Below are 14232 nucleotides of genomic sequence, written 5' to 3'. Positions count from 1 at the left end.
AGGACGAAAGGCAAGGACCATGATCACGACGGATCGTCCAAAGCTATCAAGGCGGCCTTTAGTGTTCGGTGCCAACGTTCTAGCATCACATTGGACTACGGATGGTATTTAGTGATCATGTGACGTTTGAAACCAAGGAGCCTGCCTAACTCCGAGAAAAGGGTAGACTCAAACTGCGTTTCCTGGTCCATGATGATTACGACTGGCACACCAAACCGCCATTTTTGACAGAGGGCCCCGGCACATGATTGTGCCATAATATCAGGCCACCTCGTAAACCTATCGATTATTGTGAGGCAATGCTTGTATCCGTGCGGGTCTCGCAAAAAACCAATGATGTCGAGGTGGATGGTGTGGAAACGCTTAGTCGACCCAGGGAATATGCCTACTTCCTTTCTTACGTGCTTGTTGATTTTGCACTTCTAGCACTATCTGGCCCCCTGAACAAGGACACAGTTCATGGACAGCCAAAAGTACTTTCCAGTGACTAACTGGTTCGTCGTCCTGATGTCCGGGTGCGCAAGATCGTGCACTGCGTGAAATACTGCCTTGTGATTATCTGCCGGAATGAATGGCCTTAGGTCCCTAATCTGAGGACTCGTAGAGTGACTAAGAGTTTGAGCCGCAGATAGGAAACTCCACGAATTTATATTTGGAGTTTGACTTGAGGCTCTGTCGCTCTGCGTCCTCTTTCTGTGCCTCGGCGATTATTCCTCTCTCTGGATGTACACCGCTGTGATGCGTCCGATCCTAACGTACACCTCTATTGTATGGTGGCAGGCTTTGAAGAAAAAATACAATAGGAAGAAGCTTAATAGGATTCAACGAACCGCGTGTGCAGGTGCTACTGGGGCTTTCCAGTCCTGCCCGGCAGATGCTTTTAATGTACTCCTGCATCTCTTACCCCTAGACCTCCACATTAAATATGTTGAAGCGTGCAGTGCCGTCAGACTACGTGAGTCCGGATGCTGGGCAGCGAAATCCTACGGCCACAGCAACATCCTAAATAAAATACCTCGGGAAATCTGGGCATCCCCCACGGTCGTATGGTCTCCCAGGTTTCGCCAGTGTATTCCAGGCGGAAGTACTGGTGATATTGGAAGTCTGTCGATGGCTGGACCGAGATTGGAGCCCCAAGTGTAACATAGCTATTCTGACCGACAACCAAGCGGTCATGAAGGTCTTGTACTCAGCGACGACATCTTCCAGGCTGGTGGGGCAGTGCAGAGACGCACTGAATCGTCTTGGCGGCACACTCAAGGTCACTCTCCTCTGGATTCCCGGGCACAGGAACCTAGAGGGGAATGAGCGGGCTGACGGATTGGCCAGGCAAGGCTCTGCTCTTGGCAGTCCTTAAGTGAATACAGTTGGTGTTCCACTAGCGGCTGTCGGGGCCGAGTCTACTCGTACTACCTAGCAGCCGCGGGCCTAAGATGGCAAAGGCTTACGAGCTGTGTCAAGTCGAGGAGAATTTGGCCCGCTTATAACATAGCCCGATCACGAGAGCTTCTATGCCAGATGCGTGCAAATGTATTCAAGATTACGGCGTTCTGCACGGGGCACTGGCCCATAGGGCACCATGCCGCTAGGCTCGGCATGCCCTACAATTTGCATTGCCGAAGCTGCGGAGAAGGAAGGGAAACCCTCATGCACTTTCTCTGCGATTGCCCAGCTCTAGCTAGAGCCAGGCTGCGGACACTGGGTAAACCATTCCTTGGGGACCTCAGAGAAATTTCTAGCGGGAGGGTGGGAGAGTTGCTTTCTTCCGTGAATGCTACGGGCTGGCTCTGAAGATGCGAGCCATCAAGACTCTGCCTCCCTGCTCCCATAACAACAGTCACGGTTTTAGGAGTTTGTGGCATCAAGACGGTGCACCAAAGCGCTAATTGGGCTCCTCGGAGCGGCCCTGATACCTACTTACCTACCCTAAAGAATTTATGGTATTCGACCCTTAACAATTTTTGTATCTTAACCCTTCCCCAGGTATGTTAGATGTATTAAACCAAATTCGCACAAATTACCAAACGACTATAACGATCAGCTAGTCTTAGATCAACTTAGATACTTAGGAATGTTAGATATAATACGGATACGTCGTGAAGGCTTCCCAATACACGTTACTTTTGATGAATTCGTGGCGAAATATCAATGTCTAACCAAACGCAAAGGTGTAAAATCGAATCGTGAGCAAGTCATGGCTGTGATAAAAGAACTCAATGTTCCCGAGACCGAATGGCAAATTGGTAAAACCAAAGTTTTCCTGAGAAGTCGAGTCTACGAACCATTGGAGGATGCACGTAACCAAATCATCAATTCGAAGGCTGCGATTATACAGAAGAACTGGAGACGTTACAGAGACATGAAGAAGTATCGAAGAACTCGCAATGCTGCCTTGAAAATACAACACGCCTACAAGGGGTGGAAGCTGCGAATCGAATTCCTGCGTAAGCGACGAGCCGCGATTGTTATTCAGAGCCATTTGAGGGGAGCGTTTGCAAGGGAGGTAAGGACTAAGTGAATAGGGAAGCCTGTTTAGGCAGTTCTCTACCATTGTCGGAATCATTATAGGTTGCCGCTGCTTTGCGGGAAATGCGACGTGTGGACGAGGAAATGCGAAAACGGGAGCGAATGGAGGCTGAACGTAAGAAGCGAGAACAGGAACTATCCACGCAACAAGCTGAAGAGGAGCGAAAAGCCATTGAGGAATGCGAACGGTATGTCCTAGTCAAGTACACAAGATTCACTCTAAAAGTCTTCCACATATTCTTATGTAATTTTGAAAATTGGCTTCATTATCATGTCGCAATTTTTTACTTATCCTTTGAAGAGTCTCCTCATTTTCATAATTCATCCTTTTATCGCAATTACTCGTATAATTTGAACTTAAGTCCGTTTAGTAAGTGCTTCACTGTGCAAGTATCATAGAAATGAAATTTCTCAATGTCTCGTCTTTTTGGCAAAATTCAAATTTCTTTTCAAAATTCCAAATTTCAATTATTTTCAATTTTTTTAATTTTTTTGGTTGAAGAAAGCTTAAAAATGCCTCAAAAATGGTTGATTTAATCTTTAATAATAAAAAAGCTTCAGGAAATCAAGACGTTTAGAATGTGCTAAATCCAAATTAATTTAAAATGGCTAAATTGCTCTTGAGTAAATTAATTTTTGATTTTGAAGCATGCACAGTATTGGAAGCGCTGACAAGGAACGAGGGTAAGTTGTTTCTGATGCTGTGAAGTAGTGGTAGTGAAAGCAGAAAGTGGTTAGTGAAAGTCGAGGTAGTGCATGGAGAGAAAGTAGCAATTGAATTGGTAACCATTGGGATTTGATTCTTATTAGCATTGCATGATTTTTATTTATAGTTGAAGGTAACCTCATTAGCCATTTGATCCTTTAGTTTGAATTTTTATTGAGGTAAAATCAATTGACTTGATAACCACAATCAGTAAACATCTTTAAACGATGATGACCATGTTTCAACCCCTGATTTTGCATGAACTATTGTAAATATTTCAATTTTTGATGTTTTAGTTCCCTTCATATTGTTCTAAATAGGATGTACAGCTCTAGCTTCCTTGTAAAATCTCTTCGTCCTTTTAAACTTCCATCCGTCGGTGGCCTCTTCCATGTGTATTGAAAATTAGAGGTACTGGGACAGTTTGTTGGAAGAGCCAGCTCACGCCCCTTGAATCTCGGGATTTTCCCCTTGTTCTTCTCTAGAAGTGGTTCTGGGGACCCAGATCTTTTCGGTCCTTCCGGTAATTCGGGCGGTGCCGAAAATCCCATTGATTGATTGATTTTGTGACCACAATCAAAGCCCCGCTGAGACAAGCAACAACGGTACCAGTCTATACCAAGTGCATGGCTTAGCATTCATACTGGTGGATGCAAGTCCTACCTAAATCTCTACCGAACTAAGGAGTACGGCACCCGTGTTGAAACGCAACACCACGCCGAGGCCCGAAGGTCTCTTCTGGCTTCAGCATAACCACAACCCCCATGAAACTCCCACTAGGGGGCCAACCGCAAACAACCGAGCTGTACTCACATACAACGGGAGTTCACCCGAAGGGGCTCCCAGTTCCCATGGTACCAGTATACCCCTGGTGAGGTTTCGTGACCAATTTGCCACTTCAGATGAGTCCCCGTGCAGACTCGAGCCTGATCGCCCTGATTAGTCCTTTGGAGGATTCGCCTACTACATCACGGCCGGCAAGCCAAAGTGAATACAGCGTCTCCCGGTGCCACTACTATGAAGGTTCTCCTCGGCCACTTGGTTTTGGTTTGACCGACAGGGTTGCCGCCCCGTCTTCCTCACCGCCACCTCTGAGCACCCCCAAAGTCTACACTAAAAGGCGAATTCTCGTTTCCAATTTATCATCCGCAATAAGTTGAAACATTGGGAGATACACAAATGATCATACGAGATGGCCGCCGTCAACTATGAGGGCAGAACTATTCCAAGAACTCCAAAGAAAGTGTTGACTTCGTCCATTTGGATGATCATTCGGCCATCTTCCGTATTACAAATGGCGCTCAACGTGGTGGCAAACATTTGTTAGGTTCAAGACCCATCATTCGTTGGGTTCCAACTAATTGGACCCGTGGGGTGTCGAAAAAACGGTTTACTTTCTGTATTTTTTTTTGTGGATATGGAAATTTTCTAATGAATCTGGCCTGGACCCGCCAGAGTGTGGGATTTAATTTAAAACACCCACTATAACCACCTCGACTGTGCCCTTGCCCCGTGGAACCACCATTAGGTATTACGACACGGGACGGGGTAAGCTAACTTTAACTAGCTCTCCATTCTTCTACCTGCGGCATTTGTAATCGTAACCTCATCGAGTTGATCGCATTCCAATCCTCCTGGCGTGCTAACATCCTCCAGGAAAATTTTTATCATCTGCCCAATTTTACACTGCCGTCAGAAGTTCTTGTCTTCTAGAAACGTTGTTGACTTAGTTTTTTCTCAAATCCCATCGTTCCTCGGTCAAATCCTTAATACGTAAGTCCAGAAATGAATATTTGTCCAGCGTGGAAGACTCACTAAAGCGCGGAAACCTGAAACATTTCTGGTCCCATATTCGCAACTCCCACTGCCCGGCCCAGTTATCCCCTCCGTCCATTAAATTCTCTGGCTTCTCAGCTAACTCCCCCCAACTATCTTGTGATTTACTCTGCCGCTACTTTTCGTCAGTCTATGTTCCCCCTCCTTCCTCCGAATACCTCCCGATAGTGGACGTAGCCTGCCCCGCATGGCCTACCATTCCCCTTCGCCAGTCTATGTTCCCCCTCCTTCCTCCGAATACCTCCCGATAGTGGACGTAGCCTGCCCCGCATGGCCTGCCATTCCCCTTCTTACCCCTATCCTTGTCGAACACCTCATTGGCAAACTTGATGCCAATGTCGGACCTGGCTACGATGGTCTTCCAAACCTCTTTTTGCTCAAAACTGTTTAGTCCATCTTCCTTCCTCTATCTCTTATTTTCAACAAAAGCCTCGAAGAGAATCATTTTCCCGGCTTGTGGAAAGAGGCTCTCATTATCCCCATTCACAAAAGTGGCGATCGTTTTTTCAAAATCCTGTAAAGATATGTCAGCGACTGGTTGTCCGTCCACTTTGGGCAACACATAGTGAAAGAGCAACATGGCTTCGTTAAACGTAGGCAAGAAGTGTATACCATTTACACTGACTTCGCGAAAGCCTTCGACACTGTAAATCACAAGATACTTCTATCCAAACTCTCGTCTCTAAACGTTCCCATACCACTTGTTTTATGACTTGCCTCTTACCTTTCCAACCGATCCTGCCGCGTCTCTTTTGACGGCTGTACTTCCCGCTCCTTCTCCCCCTCTTCTGGCGTCCCACAGGGATCTATTCTGGGTCCTTTGTTATTTTTATTTTTTATTAACGACCTTCCTCCTCTCCTTACTTGTCCCTGTTTGCTCTATGCAGAAGACCTTAAGCTGTTTGCCGCTATATCGTCGCCTATGGAATGTGTTTCCTTTCAATCTATCCTGAACGAATCAGAGTGCGTTGGTGCTCGACTAATGGTTTAGCGCTAAACGTGGGAAAGTGTCACTCTATGTGCTACTCCCTAAAATCCTCACCCACTTCTTTCTCCTACTCGCTTGACGGACATTCCTTATCCTGCTTAAATTCCACTCAAGACGTCGGAGGCACTTTCGACAATAAACTTCGCTTTGACACCCATTGCCTCGATGTCATTAATCGAGCAGCAAAATTGTCAGGCATTATACTTCGCTCCTCCTCTGATTTTGGTTCCAAACCACCCTTAGCTCTCTTCAATTCTCTCGTGAGGAATACCCATGAGTATTGCTCTGTGATCTGGTCACCCTCTCGTAACTGTGATTGTCTTGCCCTTGAAAATGTGCAACGTAAATTCACCCGTTCCCTCTTCTTTAAGAAAAGCTTCCCTCGTGTGGATTACCCCTCCCGCTTCCGCTTTCTAAACCTTCCCTTCCTACAACAGCGTAGATCCTATCTGGATCTATGCACATTCTTTAAACTTTCCTCGGGTCTGATGGACTGCTCCGCCGCTGACGAGATCACCTGCCGTCCTGCGTCTTATAACACACGTAACGCAGATATTTTCAACGTGCATTTCGCGGAGCTCGAAGTCTATTTTCATTCCCCGATTCGCAGGCTTTGCCGACATTATAATGCAAAACAGCTTGGTCCTTTTAACTTCCCTACTTTAAGTAGTTTTAAACATAGGATAAGTTTTTTGCTTTCTCCTCCTCCTAAGGACAATAATTAATTGGAATTTAGTCTGTTCTCCGTTAAATTAAATTAAATAAATAAATAACTGACAACATCCTCCATAGCCTTTGAGAAATTGGATGGAATCTCCATATGCTGACGGTGAGAATCAATTTATGTGTCCAATAACCCTCTTCTGAGTGAACCCAGCGTTGTTGTCATTTACCTATATATCTCTCCTTTTCGGCTTCTTTCACCTGCGATAAAGAAGAGGTGGATCTGATGTCTCGTCTGCCAAGATGTCAATAGGCCTGAAATTATGAAAGCCGGATCATTTCAGACTGTTCTGAACACAGAACACATCCCTGGCTGTTCTTCTATAGGCCGCCACCAATTTTGTGTACGCTGTTCCCCAAACTGGGGCTGCATGCAGCAAAATGGGCCTCATCACCCTGGCTATAAGCAGCCTCCAAGTAAGCCGCGGCCTCTCACGTTCGCTATCGTTCTTGACAATCCAGTACTATCTAACTAAGACTTAACAGCACTGACTTCTTCGCATGAGTGCAACTCATCACCTTCTAGATATTCTGCTAACTAACAACTAACCTGGCCTTCTGCAAAACCGGAAAAATGAGTGCCTCATTGTACTGTGGGACATCCGTGGAGACAACGTACTCCTGGGATCTGGCATTGATGCCATACCAGAGCGTCCGTTCTTACAAGTAGCTATGAATAGAATAAGAATAGAACAGAAGTGAAGAAGGTGGGAAAACTAATCGTCACCAAATATGGGGTGTCTTCTACCAGGGAATGTGCTACTCAGCCAGCCTTAGTAGGTTGGTCTTGGCACACATCAACGACGATTTGATCATTCAATGCTTTTGTAGACCGTCCTCATGCCTTTTCTGACTTTGGATATGCTCTCTCTGAATATTTCAAAGATAATTGCCTGGTGATCACTGTGGATGTAGTCCCCGCTAACGTGCCAGGACATACTACGTGCAGGGCTAGCAAACGTCAGGTGTACGATTGGGGCAGACCCTCCTTTCCGAAAGAATTTTAGATTTCCTTCGTTTGCTAGAACTATATCTAGAGAGGCGAGAAGGCCTCAAATGGACTTCGGCCCTTTGTCTTGGTCTGTCTGTCCATGAGACAACACGGAGTTCCTTATTAAGGCAGGCCTAGTGCGGAGACCCGTTGTTGCGCCGTTGATGATGATGATTATACTAGTAAGTTTTGTGGAAATCCTACCATTATTAAATTTATTTATTAAATTTACTGCATTGTAAGTCACCATATATATATAGAATGTCAGTATCGCATTAGAATGAATAGTCCTATTATACCTATTACAAAAGGGACCATCGGACCATCTTTCGTACCTGAAATGTCAGACATCCGCTTTCTTAAGATGGATTGGAAGAGTTACTGCATCGTGGGCTGAAATCCGACATACAGAGCCAAATTTTTCTATTTCTCGGCCCCAAGTTGTACAGCAGAGCGAAAATTTAGACCAGGCAATCGGACAACTATTGAGCTGAATCCTCAAGAGGAAGTGAACATTCCGTACATCTCAGGAAATCTTTATGCTAAAATTTAAGTTATTAGGTCTAGTTTAGTCTGCTTTCCAATCCCCTGTCTTCTTCCACAGTAAAGTCGAAAATTACCGCGTGGAAGCGGGTTTGGTTCACCAACTTTGATTAGTACGGACTTGACCCCCGCATTCTTTAACCTGGTTAGAACAGAGGCATGCGATGTCGGGCCTCAATATACGAGTATATATATATGTGGTTGTCACTTACCCCTTGCTGGGATATAGCGTGTAAATCAGGTTTCCTGAAATGCGCTTTAGCTCCCTCACCATTTCCTGAGGCGCCTGTACTCCTTCTCTATTGTCTTGCGCCAAGTGCCCTGGTGCGACCCATTCGAGTCCCAGGCCTAGGGGCTGGCAGTTGTGCCAGCGTACTGTTATACAAGCGTAAACCAGCGTAATCTGACGATACGACGCAGACAGGTGTTAACGGAAAAGAAGCGTACTAGTACAAAACAGTCTTAACTTGATCTTAGTGCTGAAATAACTGCATTTCCAGATTTTGAGACAAAGCAACGAAAGCGGATCTAGCGCTGTTAATGCGTTCGTCAACATCCGGTTCGGTGCCATCATCCACAAAAACCACGCTTCTTGGGTATACAAATTGGCTGACGCCTTCATTGCTCTGCCCGTGCAAGCAGATTATGATGACCTGTGAGACGAGGAACCTTGGTTTGGTTGATGTTTATCTTCAGCCCAACTCTACTCGCTTTCTACTTTCCAAATCCAGAGGCATTTGGCCAAGGTCCATGACCCAGTGATGTCATCAGTGTAGTCGAAGTGTTTAAGGAAAGCTGTCATCATCCATTGAATTCCTCCACGTCCTCTGGACAAGGCAGCATGAAGAACATCACTGATAAAAAAAGAGATAATAACAGTGAGAAGATGCAACCCGGGCGAACTCCGCTGTTGATCTCCAAATCCGGTTCCGGTTGCAGGAGCAGTTATCAATAATTCTCCGGGAGGTCGTCAAGCCTAGTGGCTTTAATCCATTTGTGTGTACCCTTGGCCGAGACGATTTCTCTTCTGGTTAAAGAAGCAATCCCTATCTACATGTTACGGTGACCAGCCACTTTATCCGCAAGAGGAGGAATCTCCGACCTGCTCAGCTGCACATCTGCGGCAGCTTCTGCTTCCTTGACGCGCAATAACAAATTCCCTTTTATTGCAGCGGCTATTGCGTTGAACTTCCCGCCGTGATCAATAGAGCTTTAAATTCATTCCGTTCATCGATTCGCGCCACAATTCTACAGTCGGCGGAATCCCTTCGGGATATAGTCCGCGAACATTTTTTATAGTGACTCAATGCTTATCGATATTCTCAGGCGGATTACTTAGTATATTCGCTGTCCGAACGGTCTTACGGTCGCCAAGACATACGATAAATCATGTGTCCGAGGAAGGTATTATCAAGGCCCACCTTCAGATCACCCATCACGAATTACTGCTCGTAATTACTGATAGAAAGCATCCTTCTCCACTATGTCGGAATTTTTCGTTTTCTACATTGCATGCTCCTTAACCTGGACCGGAATCTTGCAGCCAAAATCCTGTCAAAAACCGACTTCCAGATCAAGAGAGTGCGCCTTGCGGTAGCGTCAATTTCAATCCGACACCGGATTAGCGTCTGCTATCACTTGATTTTTCAGAGTATAAAAGCCAGTACCGCCGCCGGGGCTATGCTGCCTCTTATCATCTTCAGAAGAGACTCTAAGATGATTTCTACGCCTCTCTGGATTAGTACTGGGGAGATGCTATCTACTTCAGTGATTTAAAAGTTCCCACTGCCCACCTTACCCGAGCAGTGCTAGTTTCCTCTCCTTTCTTCCCTTTTTATTCATTGCTCGGGAATCAGACAGGCTGTTGTCACCTTCCGCCGTGAGGTAGAACCCCGGAAATTGTATTGTGAGAAACAGGTATTCTTTGTCCTCCTCATTCTCGGTAAATGTCCCATCCTCCTTCTTCAGACAGACACAAAATGTTGCCCCGTCTTTGGCTACAGCTTTGTAAAGCCTTGTTACTCCTGTGGTCTATTCGATTCTTTCACAGAATTCCTTGAAGCTGTTCCGTTTTATTTCCCTGATCGCGTTGCCATACGCAGTCAGTGCATTTTTGTACCTCGGCCAGTCCCCGATTTGTTTTGCCCGGTTGACGACTGTGTTGAGGTTTTCCACCACTGTTTCTAGTTCCAGTTCGCTTCTGATGTCACCGCCCCCTTGAAGGTGGGTAATGTTGTTGCTCAGGTGCGTTGCGTAGGATTCCCAACCCGTTGTCCTGGGATTCCTTATTTTTCTTTCTACTTCGGAATTACCCTCAATGTCGAATCTGATTATCCTGTGATCAGACATATGTTAGAAGGTTCATCCGACACTCTCCAATAACTCACCATTCCGTTCATTAGAGTATTTCCTAGAGTTATGTCTAGTACCTCCTGTTTAGTGCTGGTCACAAATGTTGGAGCGTTCCCTAAGTTATATATTTCTAACTTATTGCTAAGGATAAATTCAAGAAAGTACTCAACTCTACGATTGGTGTAGCTGCTTCCCCAGACTTCGTGGTGGGCGTTGGCATCACACCCGAATAGAAGTGGCAACGTCCTCTTCTCACAATACTTCGTCAGTTTTGCGACTTGTTCTGGTGGAGCCCAGATTTCGTCTCCTGGGAAGTATCCCAATGCCACGACTGCCTCTCGGGTACTCCTCCCGGCTTCCAATGAGACTTGGATAGCCACAAGATCCCCGGTTAAGAACTCAGAAAGACATTTGTATTTCAAATTACGTTTAAGAATGATGCAATCTCTTGGCTTTCCGCAAAAGGAGTCCCAAATTACCTGCAAGCTTCCTGCTTACAGACCGCGATCTTCCGATACACCAAGAGCTTCTTAACCAGCACTATTCCAATCTTCTCCTTGGAACTTGCTCTTGCAATTACTACAGATGCAGATTTCGCATAGTGAAGGTTTATCTGGGCTATCTTGGTGTTGGCCATTTGCTCCGTTATTGTTTGGAGCTCCTCTTCACCATCGGAGTATCACCCTCCTCTTTTTTCGACATGGCGTTTTCCTACACGTCGCTCTCCGTCCAAAACCCCCGAAGATCTAGGTCTAGATCGTCCAGATTCTGCTCTACACTGGGCAACAAGTCTTTTTTTTGCTTCTATGGCCTCCGAGATTCTTTCGGGGACCTCGGTAAGTTTTTCATCCGATCTCTCCTCCGAAGTGCTTTTCGACTGCCTGGCAATTTAGGAATTATAGTCCTAAACCACTCTGCAATATCCTCCGTAGTCCACCATTATATGACCTGGTCGAAAGCGTACCCCGGTGAATACAAGTTTCGCAGTCCATCTCTTGCACATCTGCCTGATGACAAGGTTTTCGATAGTTTCCTGCTCCTCATGATTGAGTATTTACTCGTAAAATGTTTTTGGTAGTATGGCCAGTCGAATACCCTTGACCGCACTAGCATAGCTAATGGCGGGCTTCCTGATTCCTGCCTTCACTCCTGACCTATCTATGTGTTCCTCCTCTTGGGTTCAGGTTTGGGGTTTTTTGGGAGAATTCCCCCCATGTGAGCTAATCTCCGCTGCTCCCCTCTTGGCCCTGATAAAGATGGCTTAGGTCTGTAATGAGCGTTCTTAAGATCCCCTTCTGGTTTCAGACTTTCCTTCAGATAACGCAGGTACCATTTAGCACATGTTCCACTGATACCTGTCTCCTTCCTGGCGTCTGGTATATTGATCTCAGACGTGCTTTTCCTTGTCCCTGCTTTTTGAGCAGTGGTGTTTGTTGGTTGTTGTCCTCGCAGTATACCCATGTTGGCCCAGGATCTACTTCTTGACGTCCAAACGCAACGTAGTTGTCGTCCGTGATGGTTCTTTCCTTTTTTAAATGAACGCTGTAGATTATTCCGTGAGAATAAAAAAATAAATGCTGATTCTAACCTTATTGGTCAAGTGTTGGGTTTAACGCAATTCAGGGTCTCTGGCGAGTTATAATACTGTGTCCATGGCGGCAAATTGATGTCGAAGGTTCTGTCGGTTACATCTATCGGATGGTCTGGGCGCTTCGCCATGAAGGCTTGCTTTTTTATTTAAGGGATGATGAGTCCTGAACCCGCATCCATTTGATGGCTAACCAGACCAATTCGAGAACTGCTTACTCCCTTTTTCTGTGCTACGCACCCGAGTGCCCGAAGAATAAGAAAGACGACTTCAAGGCTTATCCAGGGCAGGGGCAACTCAACAGATACTGCTTCAACCCTGTTCTGTGTGTAACGACCCAGTGAGTGAGCGCTCTTTATATACATTCGCACCACCGCTTCGGTCACGCTGCTCCCAGGGCCTGGACGAAGCCGCAAGTCGTGTTTCTCCTAGTTGAAGGGTAACATTTCAATGTGTTCGAGCACAGTTAGCACCTTATTTTGTGTACATCTCCTCAATGTTTTTCCATTCAAAAAGTGGTCTTAACAGGTAAACTACAAATCTACCAATTGAGTGAAGGCTTACAGGGTCTATTATGTAAGAAAAACATGCCTTATAATTGGAGTAAACGCCTAAAAGTTTCCATAATCTAAAAAAAAGTTGACTGACGGTTTCGTCCAGGGCAGAGGCAACTCATCAGACGCTGCCTCACCTCTGCCCTGGGAGCAGAGTGACCGAAAGTAGGTACAGGTGGTAATCGCTCCGCAAACACGACATGAGTGCGAATTATATTGAAGTGAAATCCGTAGTAAGTTCAAACCTAAACCAGGCCAAAGTGAATTTTTTGTGTTGAGGATGGTGGGAGTCCTGAGTCTGCACCGCCTTGATGACGGACCACTTGGGAAGCAACTTACTTCCTCTCTTGTGGTCCACGGACTCCTCTTTTTGAGTTAAACACCCAAGTTTTCTAAGTGATTACAACATGTCACTACTTTCGGTCACGCTACTCCCAGGGCAGAGGTGAGGTAGCATCTGATGAGTTGCCTCTGCCCTGGACGAAATCGTCAGTAAACTTTTTTTGGACGGGGAGAGAGGAAGTAAGTTCTTTCCCAAGCGGTCTGTCATCAGTTGCTTCCCAAGTGGGTGCGGACTCAGAACTCCCAGCGTCCTTAACACAAAAAAATTTCATAATCTCGTTTGCATGCGTATTTAGTGGTGTATTAGTGTAGTACGTTTTTCTTTAGACCTATTTCTATCTTAGACCTAGTCAACATCCAATCGTTATTTCCGTCTATTAATTAACGATCAAAGCAGTGAAGTTAGGATGTTATCAGTTTCAATTTCTTATTTTGAGTTATCTGAGTGGTGCTAAAAAATAATCCAGGACTATATCTTTAAATAATTTGGGAATCTTCTCGAATGCTCTATCAAAATAGATAGCGATTAAGACTTTTGCTCGATGTTTACTTTCTAATAGAGTAAGATTACTTAATACTTCCCTTACTAAGGCAATTACTGTGCTTTCAATGGAATATTTACGACAGATTCTATCCGGGAGTCCCAAGAGACATTGCTTCATATATGTTTCGTTCCAAAAAGATACAAATACACCAACATTGTTCTTCTTTTTAACTTTCCAGATTGGTTCAAGAAGAAATCATTGCATTGTCACAAATGGCTGAGCAACTAAACACGAAATTTTCAAATACGTCTATACCACCGCCACCCATGCCCGGGACGAATGTAGATGCAACGAAAATGAACGGTCACGCACCATCTGCAGGGGCGATCCATCAACAAAGTAACGAATCGGTCGACTTAGATAATCTATTTGCATTTCTCAGTGAAGTACAGCCAACACCGTCGTCAAAGACTTCTAATCCGGTATTGGAAGAGATCGGTGAAAGGATGGATAGTTTAGTCAATGACCTTGATGTGGAGGTAAGTCTTGATGCGATAGGAATCTCATTGATAAGATATTGTTACGATCTTTTCCTTGC

The 14232-nt window shown here is 45.4% G+C and overlaps 1 protein-coding gene across 2 annotated transcripts in view; it reads left to right on the top strand.

Moving 5' to 3' along the window:
* The window catches only part of LOC119652347 (unconventional myosin heavy chain 6), a 199840-nt gene that overhangs the window by 165219 nt on the left and 20389 nt on the right, over positions 1-14232 (top strand). The window contains exons 10-13 of one of the 2 annotated variants that reach the window (XM_038056374.1): positions 1984-2503; positions 2569-2714; positions 3175-3210; positions 13873-14173. In XM_038056374.1, the coding sequence (XP_037912302.1) occupies positions 1984-2503; positions 2569-2714; positions 3175-3210; positions 13873-14173 (1003 nt within the window). The remainder of the gene's footprint in view (positions 1-1983; positions 2504-2568; positions 2715-3174; positions 3211-13872; positions 14174-14232) is intronic. The other variant, XM_038056375.1, reaches the window with a different exon arrangement.

This window comes from Hermetia illucens, chromosome 3 (assembly GCF_905115235.1).
Source record: "Hermetia illucens chromosome 3, iHerIll2.2.curated.20191125, whole genome shotgun sequence".
Taxonomy (NCBI): Eukaryota; Metazoa; Arthropoda; class Insecta; order Diptera; family Stratiomyidae; genus Hermetia; species Hermetia illucens.
Note: the sequence above shows the minus strand (reverse complement) of the source record. Positions and strands in the feature narration are given on the sequence as shown.